The sequence below is a fragment of the Balaenoptera ricei genome, chromosome 1, assembly GCF_028023285.1.
Source record: "Balaenoptera ricei isolate mBalRic1 chromosome 1, mBalRic1.hap2, whole genome shotgun sequence".
NCBI lineage: Eukaryota > Metazoa > Chordata > Mammalia > Artiodactyla > Balaenopteridae > Balaenoptera > Balaenoptera ricei.
Genome location: NC_082639.1, coordinates 141,253,190 through 141,277,768, shown reverse-complemented (window position 1 = coordinate 141,277,768; position 24,579 = coordinate 141,253,190). Strand labels below are relative to the sequence as shown.

The 24,579-nt window shown below is 36.7% G+C and overlaps 1 protein-coding gene across 3 annotated transcripts in view; it reads right to left on the bottom strand.

Moving 5' to 3' along the window:
* RASAL2 (RAS protein activator like 2) overlaps positions 1-24,579 on the bottom strand; it is a 395,365-nt gene that overhangs the window by 34,511 nt on the left and 336,275 nt on the right. For all 3 annotated transcript variants that reach the window (XM_059937207.1, XM_059937197.1, XM_059937215.1), the window contains 4 exons: positions 7,118-7,271; positions 5,089-5,187; positions 3,669-4,223; positions 1,046-1,190 (listed from right to left, as the gene is read on the bottom strand). In XM_059937207.1, coding sequence (XP_059793190.1) covers positions 1,046-1,190; positions 3,669-4,223; positions 5,089-5,187; positions 7,118-7,271 — 953 coding nt within the window. The remainder of the gene's footprint in view (positions 1-1,045; positions 1,191-3,668; positions 4,224-5,088; positions 5,188-7,117; positions 7,272-24,579) is intronic.

Genomic DNA, 24,579 nt, shown 5'->3' with positions numbered 1-24,579 from the left:
TGGTTACAGGGATATCCTTATCTTTCTTATCTATTTATATTGTAAGCTCCATAACGGCAAACATTTATCCATTCATTCATACCTTATTTTCTATTCTTGATAGTCTCATGTGACTGCTGAGCACTTGAAATTTGGCTAGTGCAAACTGAACGTGTAATAAATATAAAATGCACACAATTTCAAGAGTTAGAATGAAAAAAGTAAAATACTTCATTAATAATTCTTATATTGATAACGTATTAAATAATATTTGGATATAATGGGTTAAATAAAATGTTATCAAAATTAAATTTACCTGTTTCTCTTTACCGTTTTTATACTGTGACTACTAGAAAATTTAAATTACTCACATGTGACTCACATTATGTTTCTTTAGGATGGTGCTGCTCTACATTCTGTGTGAAGTACTGGGGATATGGGGATAAAAAAAATGACACTCTTCTTCAAGGAACTCATGTCTGCTTTATCAGAATGTATATCAAAGTGCCGAGCACAGTGTCTTACTCTAGTGGTTAACACCTGAATGTCACGACCAAATATGGAGCTGCAAGTGGGTGGTCTAGTCATTAAGAACTACTGATTGGACAAAAATTAGTTGTGAAAAATTCTGTAGGTCTGGAAGGCAGAAATTGGGAGTTGTGGGAATTGGCAGGAGTTTCTCCATTTTAGAGGCATAATGCTAACACTTTCAAGACTTAGGATTTATATCATGATATAAATACCCAACACTTTGGGGGAAACAGGTCAACTAGAAATGACATCTCATTACTAACATTACTGTGTATCTCAGAATCTCAGGGACTTGAGGGCATGGGGGTAGCTGCCTATGCTGATGAGGTTTCTCTTACGGTACATAGTGTAAGAAATCAATCTGCTGTCCCCTGCTGAGTACTGCAGAGACTTCTTACAGCTGAAACTCCAACTTTAACACTTTAATCAGCTAGAACCAGATAACATGCAGAATTTGAGTTCTATTTGGTTGTTTCATGAGGGTCTAAAAATCAAAAGGGAAAGAAAAGAAAACAGATGTTTTTCTTCTCCATACCCAATGCATCATGAAGATACTGTTGTCCCACCAACTTGAGGTATTCCTCAATGGATTTGGTGGCAATGGTGTTCTCTCTGAAGATCAAGACATCATGCTCTCCACAACGATCCACCTCAGACATCACCAAGTCGGTCAGAAAATCCTGGTAGAATAATGTTCAGTCAGGCAGAAAGCAACTGAATAAATAACATACATTAGGAGAGACTGATGAAATATCAAACATCCTGGGAACGCTGCTTTAAAACTAAAGCTACCAGATTCATTTGAAAGAAAAAAGTCAGTCAGGATAAAATTTTAGGTGTCACCAATCCTAAGTTAAAAATTCCTTCAAAGGTTTTTCATCACACTTTTGATATAGACTGTAATTCTGAATGTGGCCTGCAAGTCTCTATATTTTCTGGTTTCTATCTTCCCAGCCTCATCTCATACCATTCTCTCTGTATTGTGCTCTAGTCTCAAGGGCCTTTTTTTTTTGTAGGTCCTTGAATACATCAGCCCTTTCTAACACACAATGTTGTCTATTCACCACAGAGCTTTCTGCAAATGCTGTTCTCAGTTCTGCTTCACTCCCACCCTTGCTCTGCCCTCACTGCTATGGAGTTAATTCCTCAGAGCCTTTGGATTTTAGTTTGCACGTCTTTCCTCAGTGAAGCCTTATCTTACCAACACTGCCCCTGAACTCCATTAGTCAGGTCCCCTTAATCCACATTCTCACAGCACCATATAACTTTTTAAAAATCTGCACTTTTCACAGTAATCACACATTTCTGTAATTATTTGATTAACATCTGTCTTCCCCAGAAGACTGTGAGTCCCATGAGACCAAAGACAGTGTCTATTTTTATTCACCTCTATATTTCCAGCATTTAACAGCTTCTGACACATATTAGGCATTCAATATATAATGGTTACAAACTGGTCCATAGTATCAACATGAAATTTCTTGAACTAACCATCTGAATTCATTTTCTAGGCTGATTATATTTGTATGTATGTATGTATCCCCATCCATCCATCCATCGATCCATCCATCCATCCATCCATAGCAAAGGAAGGCATAAGGAGAAATAAAGCCCTTAAGAAATAACTGCTTCATTTCTCAACAGTCTTAAGGAACTTGATTTAAAGTTCATTGTTTACTGTTGTTCAATTTGAAATGTGATAACATCCTGTATTTTGAATGTTATATATTCACTGGATATTTCAAAGTCTCCAAAATCAAAAACAGAGGGAATATGCTGATTTACTTTTATTTTAAAATTAAGCATTTTAAACATGAATGGGATTTATTCCAGGGTAGATCAACACTGTAAAAGAGTTGTAGACTTAGGAGTCACTACTAAAACTCTTGTGCTAAGGGTCAGGAAGAAACTTGGGGCTGATGGTAACATTCTGTATCTTAATTGCTGTGGTTTCCATGGGTGCATAATCTGTCAAAACTCACTGAATTTTTCACTTTAAATGGGTATAGTTTATGATATGTAAATTGTACCTCAATAAAGCTGTTTAAAAATCCTACATATATCCTTGAACCCTGAGCAAATGAAGAACAGAAAGAATATATCCATACAATTTCAAAGATGAGACTCAAAATTTCAATGACACCTTTTTTAACACCAGAAAGCTCAAAATTATTATTAGTAAATTCAAACACCAAAATGATAATCAGTAGGAGGGCAGTTAAATAAGGGACTAAATATTGAATATTTGATATATTCTGATTTGTATCAAGAAATTTTAAAAACGCTTTATTTTATTGTTCAGTTCTACATAAATTATTCTAGCTGTGAACTCCTCTAGATCTAAAATACAATTTTACCATGACCAATTTGCATATAATATAATGGAGACTTAGCCTAGTTAAGTGAATATGCCTCACAGAGGTGATAATTACCACAGTTCAGGCTGATCAAAGACTCTATCAATTGTTACATCTGAAACTAACACATTGTAAATCAACTATACTCCAATAAAAATTTTTAAAAAAAGACCCTATCATTTGTTTAGTGTTCTTTATACAATTAGTATATTTCTATCTTCCTGAACTTTTACTTCTATCCAGCATGAATTGACATAAGGTTATCATGAGACAGCTAACAATTAAATAACATCCCTTGGTATTTTAATTCCAAATTTAGATGTTAATCTCATGAAGACTCTTGGTAATGACCAGCATGCTTCTGGAATACCTCATTCTGTGACTAGGGGGGTACAGTCATGAGTCAATCTTAATTTAAAATATAGTGAGGAATAAAACCATCATACAACACACTCCAGAACTAAAGATAAATAATCCTGAACATATTGAGGGAGTATCCACCAATCCTACCATTTATTTTGTCAGACAATAAAGAGCTAGCTGCAGTATCTCTATTTCATGCAAATAAACTTTAAATAAATACTTGTTAGTCTCCATTTTACTTCTTCACTTTTATAATCTCTATCGTTTCTGGATCTAAGAACCACTAATAGGTTTCGTTCCTAATTCTCTTTTTTTTTTTTTTTGACCATTAGCAAAGCATATTTCTCTAATTTGAATCTCCACAGTAAACATGTGCTTGTTTCTTCATAAAAGGTAGGGAGGAGATTTTGGGTAATGCAACCCACCTTTTCCACTTACCTTGGCTCTGCCAGTACTTTGAAGAATGTGCACTAAGGCACAGGCCAACTCTTCCTTATTTCTCACACTAATTACTGGTTCAAGAACAGAACACAACATGGTGTAGTTGCTGGTGACAAATTCTGCAAACTCTTTGTATTGCTCCATAGGCAGAATGGTGATAGTTTGGAAACGTGATTTAATCCGAATAGAAGGTCCTCCTGTCTTTCCTTTGTTGGGTGTAGGTGTACTCACTGGGTACCACTTTTCTACAAATTGGCGACCAGTCACACTGGCAGTGGGGATATTGACTAGCCCTACATAATTATTCTTGTCTTTTTTTTTCTTTTTTTCCACATCTTTATAAATGTGAACTGTGATGCTATGAAGAGGTGGAAGGCTGTAGAACTCAAAATGTTCACCCCAGAAAATATTGTCTGCTTTGGTCTTGCTGGTTGTACGAGCAAAGAGGGTATCATCAAGGCACAGTTCACAGAAATATTTCTTTTTAGGGGCAAGGTCCTTGGCTTCAATAATCCATAAACGGAGAACGTTTTCAGCTCGTCTGCAATTGTCCTATAAAGAAGTAACAAAGTTGTGTTTGAGAGTTGAAATCCCAGAAAGACAACATTTTCCTCTTAAAGTAGGTGATGCTATGTACTTCATTAAGGGCAGTCAAAAAATAATGAAGGGGATTGCAAGCTCTCAGAGAGCCACATACATTCTGTTTTACTTGGGTTAAAAAAATATCATCCTGTAAGTTTTCATGTAGCCAGTCTTGTGGCAACTGAATTAGCTTTCTGCAAATAAAATAGAGATAAGTAATTAAGAAACTTGTGTTCTAGTCCCATTTCTGTCTTGTACTAGCTTCTCACTTGGTCAAGTGACTTAACTTCTCTGAGTCCTCTTATCTACGGGTCCCCAACCCCCAGGCCACGGACTGGTACCGGTCTGTGGCCTGTTAGGAACTGGGCTGCACAGCAGGAGGTGAGCCAGCGGGCAAGCGAGTGAAGCTTCCTCTGTATTTACAGCCGCTCCCCATCGCTCACATGACAGCCTGAGCTCCGCCTCCTATCAGCATTATGGTGAGTTGTATAATTATTTCACTATATATTACAATATAATAATAATAGAAATACAGTACACAATAAATGTAATGCACTTGAATCATCCCAAAACCCCCCCGCCCCCCACCGTCCATGGAAAAATTGTCTTCCATGGGACTGGTCCCTGGTGCCAAAAAGGTTGGGGACTGCTGCTCTTATCCACACTGGTAATATCATGATACTATCTGTAATAAGATTATTTTGAGCATAAAAGGACAAAACGTATATGTGTTTAAAAGTTCTATAAAATTTAAGGTATTATTACTCTATTTACCTGCAATCAACTTACTGCTTATAGAGTTATACATTTTTTGGACATTCAAAGCCACTATTACCTTATTTGGTTGAACTGTCCTGCGAAGGTTTTCCATCCACTTATCCCTCTCTGAAGCGGAGTTACAGCTGAAGCATTTACTTCCACTTAAGTAGGTAACCTTCAACATAAAGATTAGAGATAAGGAAAAGGAAATACAGGGCTTGGGGTCTCTATCTTCCTAGTTGTATCATTTAAGAGTTAGAGATATGCTATGAACCCATATTATACTACATGGTAACCAAAATGATATTTGCTGGTTTTATGATATCTATATGTACATTCACATTCACTTTTTGCTTTGTTATCTAGTTAGCATCTACTAGAATGCAGGTATGAAGACAAAGGCCATTGAGAATTCAGCTCAGGAACCTAAAACTGGCCTACAGTTTAGAAAGAACAAAACTAAAAACCTTTAATTAAACTTAAACCTTTAAAAATTACCTGCAAATAAATATGCTCAATTCTGAGTTAATAAAAATAACTAAAAAGGGAAGAAGGTCTCTAAAACAACTTACTTCTTGGGACTGCCTTCATTATAATGTTACAGAAGGCTACTACGTGAAACTGAAAAGAGTTACCAGTATTGAATTACTTTGGAACCGATTTCTCTTCTACTAGGCAACCAGTCTGATTGCCAATCATTTAATTAGGTTAGCCTGACGATTATTATCAATGTCCTTTAAAAATGAAGCATGTTGTCTCTATGCCTAGAACCTAACACCTGGCTGGGCATACAATCCGTTGAACTGAGCTCTACAAATATGGCAAAGTTCAAGTGACTTTTATACAAAAGAACACCAATAAATGACCTGTCCAAATTGCTAAAGTGGTACATATTAACTCAATCTCAGATTATAACCTAGTGAATCAGATCAGATGTTACATTCTGTCTAATATGGTAGCTATTAACCACACGTGGCTAGCGAGCACCTGAAATACTAGTCCAAACTGAGATGTGCTATAAGTGTACAATATACACCAGATTTTGAAGATTCAGTTTTTAAAAAAAGAATGTAGAAAGTTTCAGTGATAATTTTTAGTTCCATGTTAGAAGTGGTAACATTTGGGTTTAATAAAATTTAAAATTACACATGTGGCTTGCACTGTATTTCTGTTGGATAGTGCAGGTCCATAAGAAAAGGTATAAAACATCTTTCAACTTCTACAATATCTAACATAGGACTCATCACTAATAACTTTGTAAGTTTGTGCTCATTAATTAAATCATAACCCTAACAAGTATATGGATGGTTTTGAAATTAAATTTGCAAATGGCCAATTGTGTACATTTACTTTGGGAGGGGGAAATTACCTTATAAAAGGTGATGATGAAATTTTCTGGTGAAGGGCAATTTGTTCACTGAAGAAGTTAAGCACTTGCAATGTGCCAGGGACTGGGCTAAGTGCTGGGGATTACAAAAATAAATAAGACATGGTCCCAGATCTTGAACTGTCCATGTTTTAGTTAGAAAAATTATGGTTTTAGTCAATTTCCTCAAAAGGATCATTAAAATTGGGGGGTTTGGCTTTCAGGAGAAAAATAATAACATATTGTGTGATATCTTTATCAATACTAAAAAATTAAAATACTAACAATAAGTTATTATTAATCTTGTGACCTCTGCTGAGAATGCACTAAGAACCCATTTATTTATTTATTTTTTAAAAATTGGGGTATAGTTGTTTTACAATGTTGTGTTAGTTTCTGCTGTACAGCGAAGTCAATCAGCTGTATCTATACATATATCCTCTCTTTTTTGGATTTCCTTCCCATTTAGGTCACCACAGAGCACTGAGTGGAAGAACTCATTTCTTTTGAAAGCAGACAAGCCCAAAAGGAATGAGAAGCCATCATTAATAACTTTAATCACTAACAGAATCAGATTAGCAGATTTCCAATTTTTCCCCTGTAAGTAGGTAATTTTCAGCAACTGAAAACCAGTTAAGATGATCAAATCATCAATACTACAGTAATGCGATCACAAGAATACTGGATAGAAAATCTCTTTGTTGTCTAACTACTCTTCCTTTTTCCTACACTTTTCTACCTCAAAGCAGAAGTCTTGTCCAAGGATGCTGCTATGAAGTGGCTTCACTGATACGGGCTCCCCTCTACCAAGATCCAGACATTCCACTGCACTGCATGGGCTCAGCAGGGATTCATGGGAACGTGACTCTTTTAGTTTAGGCAGCCCACGAGACCTAAAAGTAGAAAAAGATATTTATGGTAGTGTAACCACTTGGCCAACAAGAAAATAAAGGTCAAACGCAATGGAGGCTTAACCAAATGTATAAATGCCTAAGAGGAAAATAAATGAGCAAATTAACAGTTAATCTGTAACAATAATAATAGGACCATATTCATGTGGCACAGATAAACCACATACATATTTGTGTCTGTGTGTACACACTTTCTTTTTTCAACAAAACACAAAAATGTGCTATAATTTTACTAGTCTCAAGGGAGCTTGAAGCTCCGCCACAGACATTGTTTTTATCCTCATTCCTGTGTTGGAGGTGGAGAAATATATATCATCTAAGGTTATCTTACACATTTTTTTTTATGCAAAGGTTTTATCAAAAGACATATCGTTTCTTTTTCTTTTTTTTTTTTTTTCCATGCTATAGCTTTATCCTCTACTATCAGTGACAAAATAGCAGTGACTGAACCCTCATTCTGTTTCCTTTTGCTTTGGCAGAATAAACACGCATACACAAACCCAGATTCAAAGCCAAACTTTTCAGCACAAGACCCTGCTTTTCCAAAGGTCTGATTTCCATCTCTATATGGAATTCTTTTCTGGCAAGCTCTTGGTTCTATCTATGCTTTACTGTACAAATATGAATAAAGAGTAAAATGCCTTGAAGAAACTTCGCACCCTCAAAAGAAATGTTCAAACTAGAAGAACAGACCTTTGTCAACACCGTTCAGGCATTCTGGTTGATTTTGTCCCCTAGTTGTTTAAAAAGGAATGAGGGGAAGCATGACTCTTGTCACTACAGGAGCTAGTACTTCACTGCCTTCCCCTTGGAAGAATCAATGAAGCCAAACAATATAAAACACAATATTCTTGAATCCAGAACTGGGTAGCTATGCAGTTTTACTCAGTAATTATAGTATTTATTGACTGAAACACCCGGAGTTAAATACATATATTTCAAGCAGAAGTACCTAGTAATAGGGATAAAAAGAAATGCCTTGTGGAAAGACATTTGTTTTTGTAAAACACATTAAATAAGCAGCTTCATTAATTTCATTGAAATAACCATGTTAACTTAAAAAGGAACCAAAATACTTAACGTCAGAGTAGCTTTCAGTTAAATTATAAAGTAATGAGATATAGGAAACTAGCACAAAAGGCTGCTCTTACCCTTCTGTTCCCATTCTAACACTGTTTAATCAAACTCCGTACAGTAAAAAACATCTTAAGCAATAGGACCTTAGTCCATTCTTCTTTCCACACACAAAAATGTGTGTTCTAATGTTCAGCAATCTTTTTACGGTCAAAAAGTCAATAATTATATTTACTATTGATAATACAAAGGATGCACAAAAGCCACCTAATGTTTTGTACCTAAAAATATAACAATGTAATGGCTCCACATTTATTTCCTTTTGTTCTACTGGATAAGACAATGACATGTTATATACTGTCAACAGAGCATATCAACTATAAATAACTAAATGCAAAAACAAATTTTAATGTAATTACCATACAACCTTTCCCAATATGCTTCATAGGAAGCCTGGTTGAGGCAACAGGATACTGTAATCTTTTCTAAACACATATGAAACAACAGTTCCAGCCCGTTTTTCCCAGGAGGAGTTGCTTGTAGGGGAAAAGGCTATCCTGCTCTGGGAGTGAGCCTCTCAACAGGGAAGATGAAGGCATATTTAAAATAGGAGGTACAAAATAAGGCTTACTTTCATGTTTTAAATTCTTTAGGAAAATATTCTAAAACATAAATTAATTTTATCTCAAACCAAATAAATGTCTACCTACATGAAGCAACTGTACAGCCATCTTGCAGTGCACCCCCAAATCATAGCGGTGCCACATGTCACGGTACAGCAAATCACTTTCTGAACTACATCTCAGAAAACAACTCTTTAGGAGACAAGAACCAATAGAAGATGGTTTCCCCTGCTGCCTTCGGTTACTGATAACATCTCTGGATAAATGTTTTCCAGGTGTAATTTCAAGTCTTCAGTAGAAGCAGAACAGAAACACATATAACAGAACATGAAGTCATCTTCCGAATAGGCTGCAGGACAGGTAATATTCTTCTCTTCCTCAGGCTGCATCCAGCCCCGCAGGTAACACAAACAAGGTTCCTGGGCTCTAGGCTGGGCCTGTTGCCATGGTGCTACACCTATAAGGAAATTAGAGCCAAAGGCAGCTGGGAGAAGCTGCAGCTTGAAGGACTCAAGGAGCATGCTCTGCAAATGTGACCATTTTAAGACAGAAAGGAAGGAATGGCGAGGCCCCACCCACTTCCATGAACAATTTCGGAGTCAAAAGCTGTGGGAAAAAAACTGAGGCAACTCTGGGGGTGGAGGAGAATCTTTTAACTCTGCTAGAGAACGAAGCTGCGAAGCTTTAGATGTTTGCTAGATGATCCCCAGCCCGCTACTAAAAGGTATTTTCCACATCCCACCTTGCAAGTACAATCTTTCTCTCACATCCGTTTTATTTCCTTTGCAGTGCTTACCCTAGTTTAATGTTTCTAGGTATTACTTTCATTAACTTATCTGAGTTACATTTTTTTTTCTTTCAGAAAGAGTTGGATAATTTTCCTTATTCACTGTATTTCCAGTGCTGAACAAATGTCATTTTGATACTCAGGTTTAACTTCCAAATACAGCCATAAACAGATATCATAACCAAGCCACCTGGAATTAGAATTCAAAATTCTTCCTGGTTATGGAAATTTCAGCTGTTAATATATATAGTTCAGGGTCTCCTGTTGTTCAGCATTTATGTGTTTGTGTGTATGTACACACCGATGCCCATGAACTGAACACCAAAGTTGCTAATATGTTCAACATTGCTAATGAACAAATAAGCAAGCCCTTCCTGTATTGGGAAGAAAGTGACTTGGAGAAGACAGAAGTAATTCCCAGAGAAGCAGGATTACAGTAAACAGGAAGATTAAGCAGCCTGGGAGTGGCAGCGGTGGGGAGGCATAATCTGTGCAAATATTTCTATATAATAGCATTAGTAAGCCCAAGTCCTCTCTAATCATGTTTACCTCCTCCTGTACCTTCCTATGAGTTGATTTTTCTTAGGTCTGCTAATCAGAGTTTTAGCAGTTCTGTATGGCACTACAGTTTACTTCTCTAATGGAAAGCAGAAGGTGGATTTATAGAGAGAAAAATAGGAGTTTAAAACGATGTTTCCCAGTCCAATCTGACAATGGCCATCAAGGAACCTAACCTCAAAAGTGGACGTTGTGAATCCCTTGACTACTGGTTCTCTTCCCGATCCCTGCATCCCTACTCCCCAACCCCCATCATCCCAAACACCATGTAATAATTCAGGGCTCAATGTGATAGGTAAGGGTTAAAAATCTAATTGCTTTGCTGATGAAGATTACCTGCTGCTTCTGACCTATTTAAGAGAGAAACTACAAGGCAGGAATAGCTTTCTATTACCCACTACAGTGAATTAATATTATATTGCTTTAACCCACATCACTATCTGAAATCAATCTTAAAAGACAAAAGTGAAGGGGTTGGGGGTGAGGAGCCAACACACACACCACTGGATTCACTGAAGAAAAAAAGGGAGTCAAAGAACTCTGAGTAAGAGCAATGTTAAGTAAAACAGCTGGATTTTTCCCAGCTCAACCATCCAATTTTTTAAAAAGCATACTTCCCCCAAAGCACCAGTGGTGCTTGGATGTGCTAGCTCAATCTGGCACATTTTTACAGATTCAGTTACAAATGTGGGAAACTTTTAATTAAAAATATAACTGAAAAAAATGCTTATTGCCACACAAAATCCTGTACTCCAGTGCAGGTGAATTTCTGCTTGGCATGGCAGTTATGATTCTAGACTGCTTTGCTGAGTTCTTGGAAAGACAGCTCAGCCATAAACTGAGTACAGCAATATATGTTTGTATTCACCAGTATGTGTTCCTAAGGCACTTTATCTGGTTTGAAAATTTCCCAGGTAGAAATTAATAAAATTTGGTATCCTAATACTCTACCAATAAACTTACAAAGGGTCTAATCAGTTTTTTAAAAGTTGCATCTGAGCTTTCACTTTGGGAAAAAGGCAGCTTTACTTGCTCCCCAGATTTTACTGTTTTTCAACCTGGTATCTGTGAAACTATCCAACTGATGTTTTCTGTTTGAAAGAGCAGATCCTTTCCTATACTACTGAATATAAACCTTTCCCTACCTGGATTTAAAAAAAAAAAAAAGAAAAGAAAGAAAGAAATAAGAGCTCATTCATCAGAGTTCTGCTTGTGTGCTAAAAAAATGTCCCCCCGAGGATCCTGACAGCCCTAGCTGCACTGATTTACCTGCTGCGGTTAAAGCCAGTCCCTACTGCTTATACTACTCACTGGTTTTTATGTTTACTTAAAAAAATATCATACAACCACTCACACAAAAAGCTATTATGGAAACGTAACATATACCGCTGATCTTCCTTCTCTCTGCTCTCAGCCTCTGACAGGATGGTCTAAGGAGCCCAGCTGCTAATGGTAAAGAAGGATGTCTGTCAGTCTGAGTTTTCACTTAAACTCATGGTAAGGAAATTTATCATCACGGTCAAAAATGACATTCAACCTATTTTGGTACATATACATGTATACAGACAATGAAGACAGGCACAGAATGAAGACAAGATTATAAATATTAAAACATGTTCTGAAGGGCAGAAAACTCAACCAGCTTCCAATATGACAGACACTAGGGAACAATCTCCTTACAGAAACTGTACCATATTGTAATACACCTTTTTTTGTTCTTAAATTGCAAATGGAATAAAATCTACTAATGCCTATTAAACAAATTCAATGTAAACACAACTATACTGAATTTAAAAAAAACCCATGAAACTAAACCAAACCACACTCATAAACCACTCAATTAACATACTTACTAGTGTAAGAGTGAGTGGAAAGATTAGTTTTTTTTTTCTTTTTTTCTGAATTTAGGCTTTCAGCCTCATCGTTACCATAAAATTAAGTATGGGTGAAAAGAGGGTAAAAAGTTAGAGAATTCCCTGGAGGTCCAGTGGTTAAGACTCTGCGCTTTCACTGCCAAGGGCATGGGTTCAATTCCTGGTCGGGGAACTAAGATCCCACAAGCTGTGCCACGAGGCCAAAAAAAAAAAAAAAAGAAAGAAAGAAAGTTAGACACTGATGAAGTTCAATGACATTTACTTCTTAATCATCCCTAAACTAGGAAAAAGGATGCAATAGTGGCTCTGTGGGCACTTAGTAGGGGCCCTGGATCTTCAGCTGGGGATTCAAAGAAAGTTTCTTGGAGGTAAAAGTAATGTGAAGTTGTGAACTTAAGGATGGAGTGGAATTAGCTCTATGTGGAGGTACTGAGCGTTCTAGAGGTAATGGCCAGCATGTGAGAAGGCCTGTAGTGAGAACATACAAATCTGGGGTGTTTGAGGAACTGAAAAGAATTCAGCAGTGTGGCTCTGGTGCAGTGTGGATGTGTGCTGGGGCTGAGAGAAGAGGCATGGGGAATAATGAGGCTTGAGAGATACCATGATGGGACCCGTAGTAATGTGGGTGTTCCAATTTGATCACAAGGCCAGTGGATGGACATAGAAAGGTTGTGGGTGGTGGAAGGTGAATGACATGATCAGATGTGTGCCTTGGCAAGAGTATACTTTGGCTAAAAAGTGGAGGAAGAGAGGGGTACACAGAGGAGAGAGAAATAATGACTTAGAGACTGGTTCATAGGTTATGATAGTAACCTGAGTAAAGATCACAAACTAGAGCAGCAGAAATACAGAAGTGGATGGATTTGGGGGTATTAGGTGGTAAATAGGCCTTAATGACTGCAATGCTGGAGGCATCAGGGAGAGGGTAGAGTCAAGGTTGAGCCACTGGGTAGAAAGATGGTAATGTCCTTTACAGAGATGGGAAGTGAGAGGCAATGTTGGTTGAAGCAAGGGGGGAAATAAAATCAAGATTAGTACAAGTTTGAGGTTCCTATGGGAGTAGATGTTTGCCACAGACTGAATGTCTCACCCCAAAATTTATGTTGAAATGCTAACCTCCAATGTGATTGTATCAGGAAGTGTGACCTTTGGGAGGTGATCAGGTCAGGGGGGTGGAGCCCTCGTGAAGGGGATTAGTGCCTTTATAAAATGGACCCCAAAGAGATCCATCACCCATTCCCCCATCTGAGGACACAGAGAAAGGGAAGTCTTTTGAACCAGGAAGCAGGTCCCTACCAGACACTGAATCTGCCAGAACCTTGATCTTGGACTTCCTAGCCTCCAGAACTGTGAGAAATAAATTTCTGTTGATTATAAGCTATCTAGTCTATGATGTTTTATTACTGCAGTCTCAACAGACTAAGACAATGTGAATACTGAAATAGAACATGTAGACTGAGAAAAGGTCCTAAGAAAATAACCTGAGAAATGTTAACATTTAAATCTACAAAACTGACAGAAGAGACTGAAGAATCTGAAAGACAGAAGGAAAACCAGGAGACTCAAGTATCATAAAAGCCCAGGGAAGAGAACTCTTAAAAAGGATGGACTGTCCATTACTGTAGAAGATAGAGTGTGTTAAAATATTAACAGTAGCCATTGGGTATATGAACTGAGAGATAATTGGAGATAATTGTAGCAGTTTCAGTGAAATGACGAGGACAAAAATGAGACTCCAGACGGTTGAGAAAATGAATAGGATATGAGAAAGTGGAGACTAACTCATAAAGTCTGATGGTGAAGAGGTGGCAACTGGGAAACAGCTACAGGGAGGCATGAGGTTGAAATGGGGTTGAAGGAGGTTTTCTCTAGTTAATCATTTTTTCCCCTTAAATAATAAAGTAATAAATGCTTTTGGTAATAAATGCCAAGAGCTTAGAAGGACAGAAGGTGAAAAATAAAAATAAGGGTACCTCCCTCAATCTCCTACAGAAAATACTATTAATGATTTTTGTGACCCCTCTCAGAAATTTTTTGTACACAGACAACCAAATATTATACATATACATATATGTGTGTGTATGTGTGTGTGTGTATGTATGTATACACATACAAATGAGATTCTACCATACTTTTTTTCCTTAAGAGTATATTTTGGAAATTTGTCTACACTGGAACATATAGATATAAATTGCTGCTTTTTAATGATCACTGTATTCCCTTATATGGGCCTATAGAAGTTTAACCAATCCTTGATGACCATCTAAGTCTCTTTTCTTTTCTCTTTTTTTTTGGTGATCACCACTGAGGTTCAAAAAGTATCTTAGTACATATACCTTGAAGCACATGTGCATGTATTCATGCTTTAAATTTCCAGATGTGAAACTGCTAGGTCAAAGGGCACATACATTTAAAGTTTTGATATTGCTATTTATCCTCCATAATAGATGGCAACAATTTAAAGTCCTACTAATAGTGCATGTTTCTATACACATCACCAAAATGAGATATGGCTAAACTTCAAACATCTTTGCCAGTATAATTGGTAAAAAAGGGTATTTCATTGCTATACTATTGCTTTAGTATGAATTTCTTTAGTTATGAGGTTGAGGACATTTAAACATGTATATTGGCAATCTCAGTTCTCTTTTCTGTGAATTATGAACTGTTATTTCATGTTCTTAAACCATTTTTCTAATTGTTTAACTTAACTGATATGTATTGATACATACTATGTAAATTAAGTAAATTAGTACTTTTTCTGTCATGTTTGTAATTATTTCCCCCAGTTTATGCTTAGAAAGGGTTCTTCCATTCCAAGAGCACAAGAAATCCAGCTATATTTTCTTTTACTGATTCTATTTTAATTTTTCATCCAAACCACTTGGATTTGGAGGGAAGGGAAGATGATAGGAGCATAGTAGGGAGTCTGCTTTATATTTTACCAAATTGTGAAAATATAATGACCATAAATTGACTCACTAATTATTACTGCATAGTATTCTACTCTTATTAAGAGTTGTTGTTTGAATATGTTTGTGTGTATATATATGTGTGTGTGCATGACTTTTCCTTTTGATCTTTCCTTCTTTCTCAATCATTTTCTCAGCAGGTTAGGCTTCCTATCAACACATGCAACAAAGAGGATAATGGAAAAGGCAATCAACTTGGACCCAAAAGCCCTACGTATTCATGTCAGCTCAAATCACTCACTAGCTATGTGACGTGGAACAAATAATTTATTCCTTCTAAACCTCAGTTATCTCATTTGTAAAACGTGGATAATGATTTCTGTTCCTATACCTCCCATAGTTATTGTGAAAATCAAACGCAATCATCTATGATTTTACAAATATCTCATAAACTACAGTACCATACAAATGGGACTATCATTGCAAACATAGTTTTTCACAGTGATATGACAAGCATTAGTTCATTTTATGTAAACTATTAGGTTAGGAGAGCTATTCCCAAATATATTCCTTGCTGGAAGAATATGAAGATAGAAGGTATAAATGTATGGAAATAATTTTTTTCTATTAAGATAAAGCATTCTAACGAATTTAAAATGCTATCATGACATAATTAGAAACTTCAATTGGATTTTAGTTCACAAAACTAAGGGCTCCTTAACTGGTCCATATCAGTAAACACTAGTAAGGGAAACTCTATAATCTATAGCTAGGCTGTATTGATTAATTAATGGCCTGGAATCCAATAATTTCTGAGAAGTTGTCATTCTATCCAAGTACACCATAGTGAAGGAGATTCTTCTTCTCTATTATCTGGAATTTGTTTGGATTCTTTCCTTTTGTTTCAGGCCAAGAAATTAAGTTCCTTAATAGGACAGGCATTGTGGTAGGGGGTGGGGGTACAAAGATTGTACACTTGCGGAGCTTCCCATCTGCTGCAGTAAGCAGAAACATGAAAATATAAATTCAATAGAAAGCAGTCAGTCCTATAATAAGGTGTATACAGTTGGCCATGGGTGGGTATATGGGGTAGGTGCTTAGTCTAGAATGATGCACAGGAAGAACAAGGAAAAGAAGTCAGGGAGCATATGACTCCTGACTTGGGTACTGTTGCATAAGTATGAATTAGAAGTAAGCCTGTCAAAGGACACGGTGTAGGAATAGGATATGGTATTTGGGATAGAGAGGGCAGCAAGATTAAAAGTAGAGAAATATGAAACAGTTTAGTAAGTAGGTGATGGACTTCTGGTAGGAGTGGTAGGAGATAATGCGGAGAGTTAGGGAATGGACAGAGCCATGTTCCATTTTGTACGTTATGCTCAAGATTATAGATTAGTAAAAGTATTATATACATATGTGATGAGATATTAAAATTGAAGTTTCAAATTGAGACTCTAAGATAAAACAGGTGCATGCCGCAGTGAAGTACCAAACTGTAGAATCTACAAAGGAAATGTTTTGGAACCGATTCCATTACCTTGAACCTCTCAGTCAGAGCAGGACTATAAAAAGTGGTGAGAGTATGGAGAAGGGAAAGGATTTTGTGAGAGAGAATTTTTGGAGAAAGCTGTGAGGCTCATCCCTCCCATCCCCACCCTGCCCCCAACATACACAAGGGATATTGGTAGGGAACGCATACAAGGTGGGGTTTGATTTTATCTAGGAAATCTAGAGGATGAGAAATGACTAACTGTTGGTAGCACAGCCCAAGTTGATACTTTTGGATTAGGCTGCACTCCTAGAGGTTTGTCAGGGCAAAGGATGTGTGAATATTTCCTGTAGACCAGAGGATTGGAAGGGTGAAGACTAGAACGGCAAAAATTCCTTCCTAGAAACTGTGGAAGGAGTTGCAAGTGAACACCTAGAATAGAAATGTACCCATGAAACTCAAAAAAACCATAGATGAGAGTTCCTCAAAGATGAGACATTTCTGAAGAATTCTTCAAAGTATCTCATGATAGAAGAGTCAGCTTTAAACATCTGCCAGACTCAGAGAGCATTATGGAAGGCTAAGACAGTACTAAAACTTTTCTTATTCCCTTTCCCCTCCTTTCTGTCTCTTCCCTTGCCCCAAATCTGGAGGGCACCTAAAACCGCGGGTAGTTAAGCTGGATGCGAAGAGTAGATGCGAAGAGAGAAGTAAGTAGTTTATAATACTTCCTTCTCCAAAAGCAGACTGTCTGCAATTGGCTTGGCTGGGGTAAGTATGCAGTTTTGATTACTATCTCGAAGTGAACAGCAATAGGCTCTGAGTCAAGACCTTTGATTTAGAGTAACCATGGATTAACTAAATGGATCATAGACCTAAATATAAAAGCTAAAAATCATAAAACTTCTAAAAGAAAACAGAGGTGAAAATGTCTTGGGACACACACACACACACACACACAAAACCCATAAAAATTGCTGGTGGGAATGTAAAATTGTACAGGTACTCTGGAAAATAGTTCAGCAGTTTCCTCTAAACCTAAACAAGTACGTATCATACAACCCAGCAACTGCATGCTTGCGTATTTACTGCAGAGAAGTGAAAACTTATGTGTACACAACTGTTCACAGCAGCTTTATTTCTAATAGCTAAAAATCAGAAACCAATGTTCTCCAGTAGGTGATTGGTTAACAAATTTTGATACATCCATAAAATGGAATACTACTCAGCAATAACAAGAAACAAACTATTGATAGATGCAACAATTTGGAGGGATTTCAAGGGCATTTTATTTAGTGAAAAAAAAAGCCAATCTTAAATGGCTACACACTATATGATTCCATTTATATAACATTCTTGAAATAACAAAACCATAGAGGTAGAAAACAAAAAGTGGTTGCTAGGGGACAGGGATGGGTGTGGGGAGGTGGGTATGACTGTAAAGAGTAGCAGAGGGAGTTCTTTTCTGGTAATGGAATAATTCTGTATCTTGATTGTGGTGGTGGTTATGCAAATCTATACATAGGATTAAATTGCATAGAATTATAAACACACACAAATGAGTGCACATAAAAATTGGTGAAAAACAAAATTTGTAGTCTAGTTAACAGTATTGTACCAATGTCAATTACCTGGTTTTGATATTACACTACAGTTATAAGATATCACTACTGGGGGAAGTGCTTGCAAGACTCTACAACTTCTTGTGAGTATACAAATTAAAAAAAAAAAAGTTAAAAAATTAGTTCTACTTAGGAGAAACTCAAGAAGCTGAGTGTATACACCCTACAAATGAACACTACACTTATTCTTAGGTATCTCCTGACAAAGAATAAGCAGACTACTTTAAAACCATGCTTTGTCAGTGAGCCTCAGAATCGAAGACATTACTGCAAAGGTTTTTACTTGAAGGACGTTTGAAGGAGTTGAGAAAATTCTATTCCATATGCTTATCTTTACCTCAAGACTTGGTAAATTTAAGTAGCACTTCCAGAGCAAGGTTGGCAACCTGACAGGCATTCGAAATCCTGGAATGCCTGACAATGCTGTATAACCACGTTTTTTCAGCATTTCCTAGTTTTTCAAACTTTTCAAAGTGTATTTCAATATAAGGCAGAAATAGCAGAGTCTTCTCCTGTCCCAACACCCTTCCACATGACATGGTTTTAATGTGAAAATGCTGCCAATATTGATTCTAGGAAATCACTTTACTGGCTTTTATCTGATTAGATGGCTTTGGAACAATGATGACTTTGTGACATCCTATTGATTTTGCCTCTAAAATGTTTCTCCTATCTTGTCTCTGACTCTTCATTCCCACTGCCAACTACCCTCTTTAGAGCCTTTCTTATTTCCTACAATAGCTTTTTTTTTTTTGCTAATTGGTCTCCCAAACTTACTCTCTGCAAACCAAGTCATTTGAAATTCCATTGTTGGACAAATCTATAATTGGCACAATTCTGATTAGGTCACTTCCATGCTCAAAAATGTTTAAAGATCCCCCATTGCTTATACAATAAAATCCAAACTCCTCATCTGACATTCTGTCCTGTGTATGCAATACTGGGTTGAAAATAACCTCCACTCAGAATTTTGAAAACACTGCTCCACTGACTTTTGATTTTCAATATTCTATTGAGAATTCCAATGCAATGCTTTCATACCTCCTTTGTATGTAACCTATTTTTTCTTTCTAGAAGCTTTTAAGATTTTTTTTTAAACCCTTGGTGTTGTGCTCTTTCATGATGAAGTGAATTGGTGTGTGTGTGTGTGTGTGTGTGTGCGTGTGTGTGTGTATGTGTTGGAAAGTCTTTTGTCATTTTTCATTCACTGTATTGGGAATTTGGTGGCCTTTCCAATCTGGATATTTATATTTTCTTGTTTTGGGAAATTTTCTTGTATTATTTCTTTGACAATTTCCTCTCCAAAGTTTTCTAATAAAATTTTTCTTTTACTAGAATCTTCTGGATTGATTTTCTAATTTTCTGTTCCACTTTCTGGGAGATTGACTTGACTTTAGCTTTTATATTTCAATTTCCAAGCTCTCTTTCTTGTTTCTTTGAGGTTCCTTTCCTTATAGCATCTTATTGTTTCATAGATGCACTATCTTATCTTCTGAAAATATTTATTATGCTTTGAAGTTGTTTTTGGCTCTATGCATTGTCTCTGTTTCTTCTGGGTTCTTTTTTCTCTCTTCTATTTATTTGTTTTTCTCTCTGCCTTTCATGTTGAAGAATTTCCTCAAATATCTGGAGATTCTTGGCCATCTGTTTACATTTAAGATTAAAGCACTAAAGAACTCAATGGAAGCTTTGTGTGCTGGAATAGAGCTTACAGATTAGTGAGCTTCACTGCAGAGTACTTCCTGGCCAGCTGTTTTTTTAAAAAAAAATTTAACATCTTTATTGAGATATAATTAACATACCATAAAATCTACCCATTTAAAGTGTACCATTTTCAGTATATTCAGAGTTGTGCAATTATCACCACAGGCTAAGCTTAAAACATTTCATCACTCCAAAAAGAAACTTTATGTCTATTAGCAGTCATTCTTCATTCATCACTTTCCCCTGCCCTATATCCCCAGCCTCTGGCAACCATTAATCTACTGTCTCCATAGATTTGCCTATTCTGGACATTTCACATAAATGGAATTGTACATTATATGGTGTTTTGTGATTGGCTTCTTCCACTTTGCATAAAGTTTTCAAGGTTTGTCCATGTTGTAGCATGTATCAGTACTTCATTCCTTTTTATGACTGAATAATATTGCATTGCATGGATATATCATGTTTTGTATATCCATTCATCAGTTGATGGACATTTGGGTCATTACCACTTTAGAGGCTACTATAAATAATGTTTATGAACATTCATGTTACAAATTTTTATGGGGACATACGTTTTTCATTTCTCTTGCATATACTTAGGAGTAGAATTACCAGCTGAAATTGTAATGGGGGAACATAAATGTTGGTATCTGTAGGTCTTTTTATCTGGTTCAGTTTCTCAAATTTGCTGTGTGATGAATGTAAGCCTGGCTGCTGGCCTGCTAGAGCTGGGTGGGAGCTGAATCTTTCCAGAGTTCTGGGGGTGAGTGGGTAAATCAACGTCTTTCTTATGTTAGAGATGCTAGCTGTCTTCCTAATGCCCGTCTTTTCCTCCTTCCTTAATAACAGACTCCTGTATTATTGGGGGCAACAACGTACCAATGTATAACATTTCCCAGTCTCTCTTGCAGATAAAAGTGACAATGAGAAGCCACTGGGTGAGGTTTCAGGGAAATTGCTCTAAAGGGAGATAACTTGGTTGGAAGACAGGTGTCCTTTTATGGGCCTCTCTTTTCTGGTACCTGAAACATGGATGCTATGGCTAGAGCTCCAGTAGCTAACTTGTGTTCATAAAGAGATCCTTGAAGATCTTGAGAATGGCAGAGGAAAAAGCCCACAAAGAGCCCTGAACCCTTAGTCCTAGACTGCCCACCCTCAGACTTCTTATAGGTGAGGAAAATATAACTTTACCTTGTTTAAGCCATTACTGTTTTGAGTATCTCTTAATTAGCAACTGATCAGAATCATTAAGTGATAGACTTTTTTTCAGAATTTCCTTCTCCAGGCAACTATGTCTGATCTTCCTCTAGTTTTAAGTAATCTATCTTCAGATTTATCCTTGTTTCATCAAAGATGGAGTTCATATTTCTGTTTCTTATATTGAGTCTTTTTTTTTTTAATTTTTATTTTATTTTATTTTTAATTTTATTTATTTATTTATTTATGGCTGTGTTGGGTCTTCATTTCTGTGCGAGGGCTTTCTCTACTGGCGGCAAGCGGGGGCCACTCTTCATCGCGGTGCACGGGCTTCTCACTATCGTGGCCTCTCTTGTTGCGGAGCACAGGCTCCAGACGCGCAGGTTCAGTAATTGTGGCTCACGGGCCTAGTTGCTCCGCGGCATGTGGGATCTTCCCAGACCAGGGCTCGAACCCGTGTCCCCTGCATTGGCAGGCAGATTCTCAACCACTGCGCCACCAGGGAAGCCCCTTGAGTCATTTTTAAGACAAAAAAACACAAAGTTTTTTACCTATCAAAGTAAAAATTGGAACTTTACCTTTCCAATCATTTCCTACCTCACTCCTTTATATACCATGAACTACTCAGTATTTCTTTTCAAGCTCTGTAGTTTCCTGTTTTCTTCTTTTGCTTATTATTTCCATTCTGAGGAATGCTCTCTCCATGTGTCTGTTTCTCAGTTCAAATAATACCTGCTTTTTTAAGGTTCAGCTCACAGGCCACTGCCCTCTAAGGTCTTTCTTGGTCCACCTAACAAGAAGTAATCTCACCTCCCCTATACCATTTCTTCCTGAATATTTACTTCTTCTACTGGACACCTTGAGGTTGGGGCTGTGTCTTTAGTACTCTACATTCCCTGGTAGCAAATGGCTTTCTAGTCTGTACATAACCGTCACAATTAGATATGTTACTGTGTAACAAGAAATTTGGTTCTTAAAAATATTAATTATTTGGCAAAGTTTTACTCCTTATGCCTATGCCCCACAACTTCACAAAGGAAATTCTGAGTTTAAGGATCATTATAAATTGATCCCCAAAGCAACATTGGTACCAAATTCCATCAGGGCCTTAGAGCAGAGTCTACGATTTGCAGATCATTGGGCTAGACAAACCTGGAGGGTCTTTTTGATCAATTAAGTCTGCATGTTAAAATACCCTATGTTCTTTTGCACAGAAAAGCTCACTGATCATATGTAGTAATGAAATAACTTTCTTTAGATGAAATTAACTCATTTACAACTGTTTTTCTGCCATCTGAAAGCAGTAATTCAGACCTCATGAGGATAATTTTATCTTTTTAAAATGTAATCAGTGCAGATAAGGTTTGTTGTTATCAAAAAGCCTGAAGAATTCAAAATATCATGATCATTACTTCATTATCCTCCTAATACCCCAGGTAGAATATTTCCTCCTCCTGAAGAAGTGAGATATAGTGATTTGAACAGCATCATAATGAGAAATTTAATGAGAAAGAGATCCCTGGCTTCTTGAGTTCAGTGTTCTGGTCAAATTTGGCCAGGTAAGCCAACAAAGAAAAAGACTGACATGTTGGACCAAGTGAAAATCTAAAACTTCTATATAATTTAGAGACATGATTTAAAAACACAAGAAACAGACTGGAAGAAAATTTTAACAACGTGCATAATAGTGGCTTACAATCCCTAGTAATAATAAAGCACTACTCCAAACCATAAGAAAAAGGACAAATAGCTCAATAGAAAAATGGCAAAGGGATGAATAAGCAAGTCATAGAAGAAGAAAACTTGTGAAAAGATGGTCAACTTAGTAGGCATTAGGTAACTACAAATTAAAACAAAGAAATGCCCCCCACCTGCCTTTTTTGTGAGAGGCAATATAGCATAAATTAAAAAATGTAGACTCAAGAGCTAGAATTCTTGGATTGGAACCGCAGTACTGCCATTTTCTAAGCTGTGTGAACTTGTGCAATTTACTAATTTCTCTGTTTCAGTTTTCTCATCTTCAAAATGAGGTCATGACTGTAACTAGGGTTGTTACGTTGATTAAATGATTTCATTTATGTAAAGTGCTTAGAACAGTGTATGGCACATAGTACATACTGTATATGTGTTTATTATTACTATTCATCCATCATACTGATAAAATGTAAATGGTTGAATGATAAAAGTAATTTTTTAAAATTGATGTATAGTTGATTTACAATGTTGTGTTAATTTCTGCTGTACAACAAAGTGATTCAGTTATATATATATAGTTCCCTGTGCTATACAGTAAAATCTAAGGGAAAAATATGAGAATGAAAGATCTTTTTTTAATGATTACCTTAAAACAAAAAGGTATAAAAGAGATATTTAACAATACAATTACACTGCAAATTGAACATACTTGCAAATTTCACAGAACATCTCTAACGTGGTTCAGGGATAAGAAGAGCTGATAAAGCAGTAGCCTCTTATCAACTCAGTATGGGGGACAAGTTACTTCACATATAAAACGAGAGTAATTCTCTGTCTGGCAAATCTATAATCTGCCATTATAGAGATTATAATCTATATTTCTGTTTGTTATGCAGATAACTGGAAATAATGGACTTGTTACCAAAAGTAAAAAAAAAACACCCAAGTATAAATAAGAGTATCATTATGAAAGGCAGACATGAGTTTAAATCGAAGCTCTACTACTTAGCTGTGTGACCTTGGGCAAGTTTCTCAATCTATTTTGCCTTAGTTCCTTATCTGTAAAATGAGGATAATAATAGTATCTAGGGCTGTATTACATAAGATACTACATTAAAAATACTTGGCACGGAGTAAGCACTCAATAAATACTGGTGATGGTGGTGATGTGTCAAGACACAAGTACCATTTTCTAAATTTTGAACATTGTAGAGACATGAAGTATTACAAATGTGTCCTAGTATACATTCAATCATTTTAGAGGGTTGTTATCCTTAGCAAGCCTTGCATTTGAGGTTTGCTTAAGCTGGTAGTCCTAATTATTGAAATCCAGGCCTCCTTTTCATACATATCTTCTAGATGTGACTGCAAATTAATGAGGCCGAGTCCATATACTATACACAAAGAACAATGTAGCAGTGAAGACCATGGACTCTTAGAGCCAAATTGCCCAAGTTTAAATACCATTTTTGCTATTTACTAAGCAGTATAACCTTGGGCAAGATTACTTAACTTCTCTGTTCCTCAGACTTGTCATCTATAAAATGGTGATAATATTAATATTTCTCTTACAGGGTTATTATTAAGATTAAATAAGATAATGCATATAAAGCACTTAATACAGTGCTCAAAAAATGTTAGCTGGGGCTTCCCTGGTGGTGCAGTGGTTGAGAATCTGCCTGCCAATGCAGGGGACACAGGTTCGAGCCCTGGTCTGGGAAGATCCCACATGCCGTGGAGCAACTGGGCCCG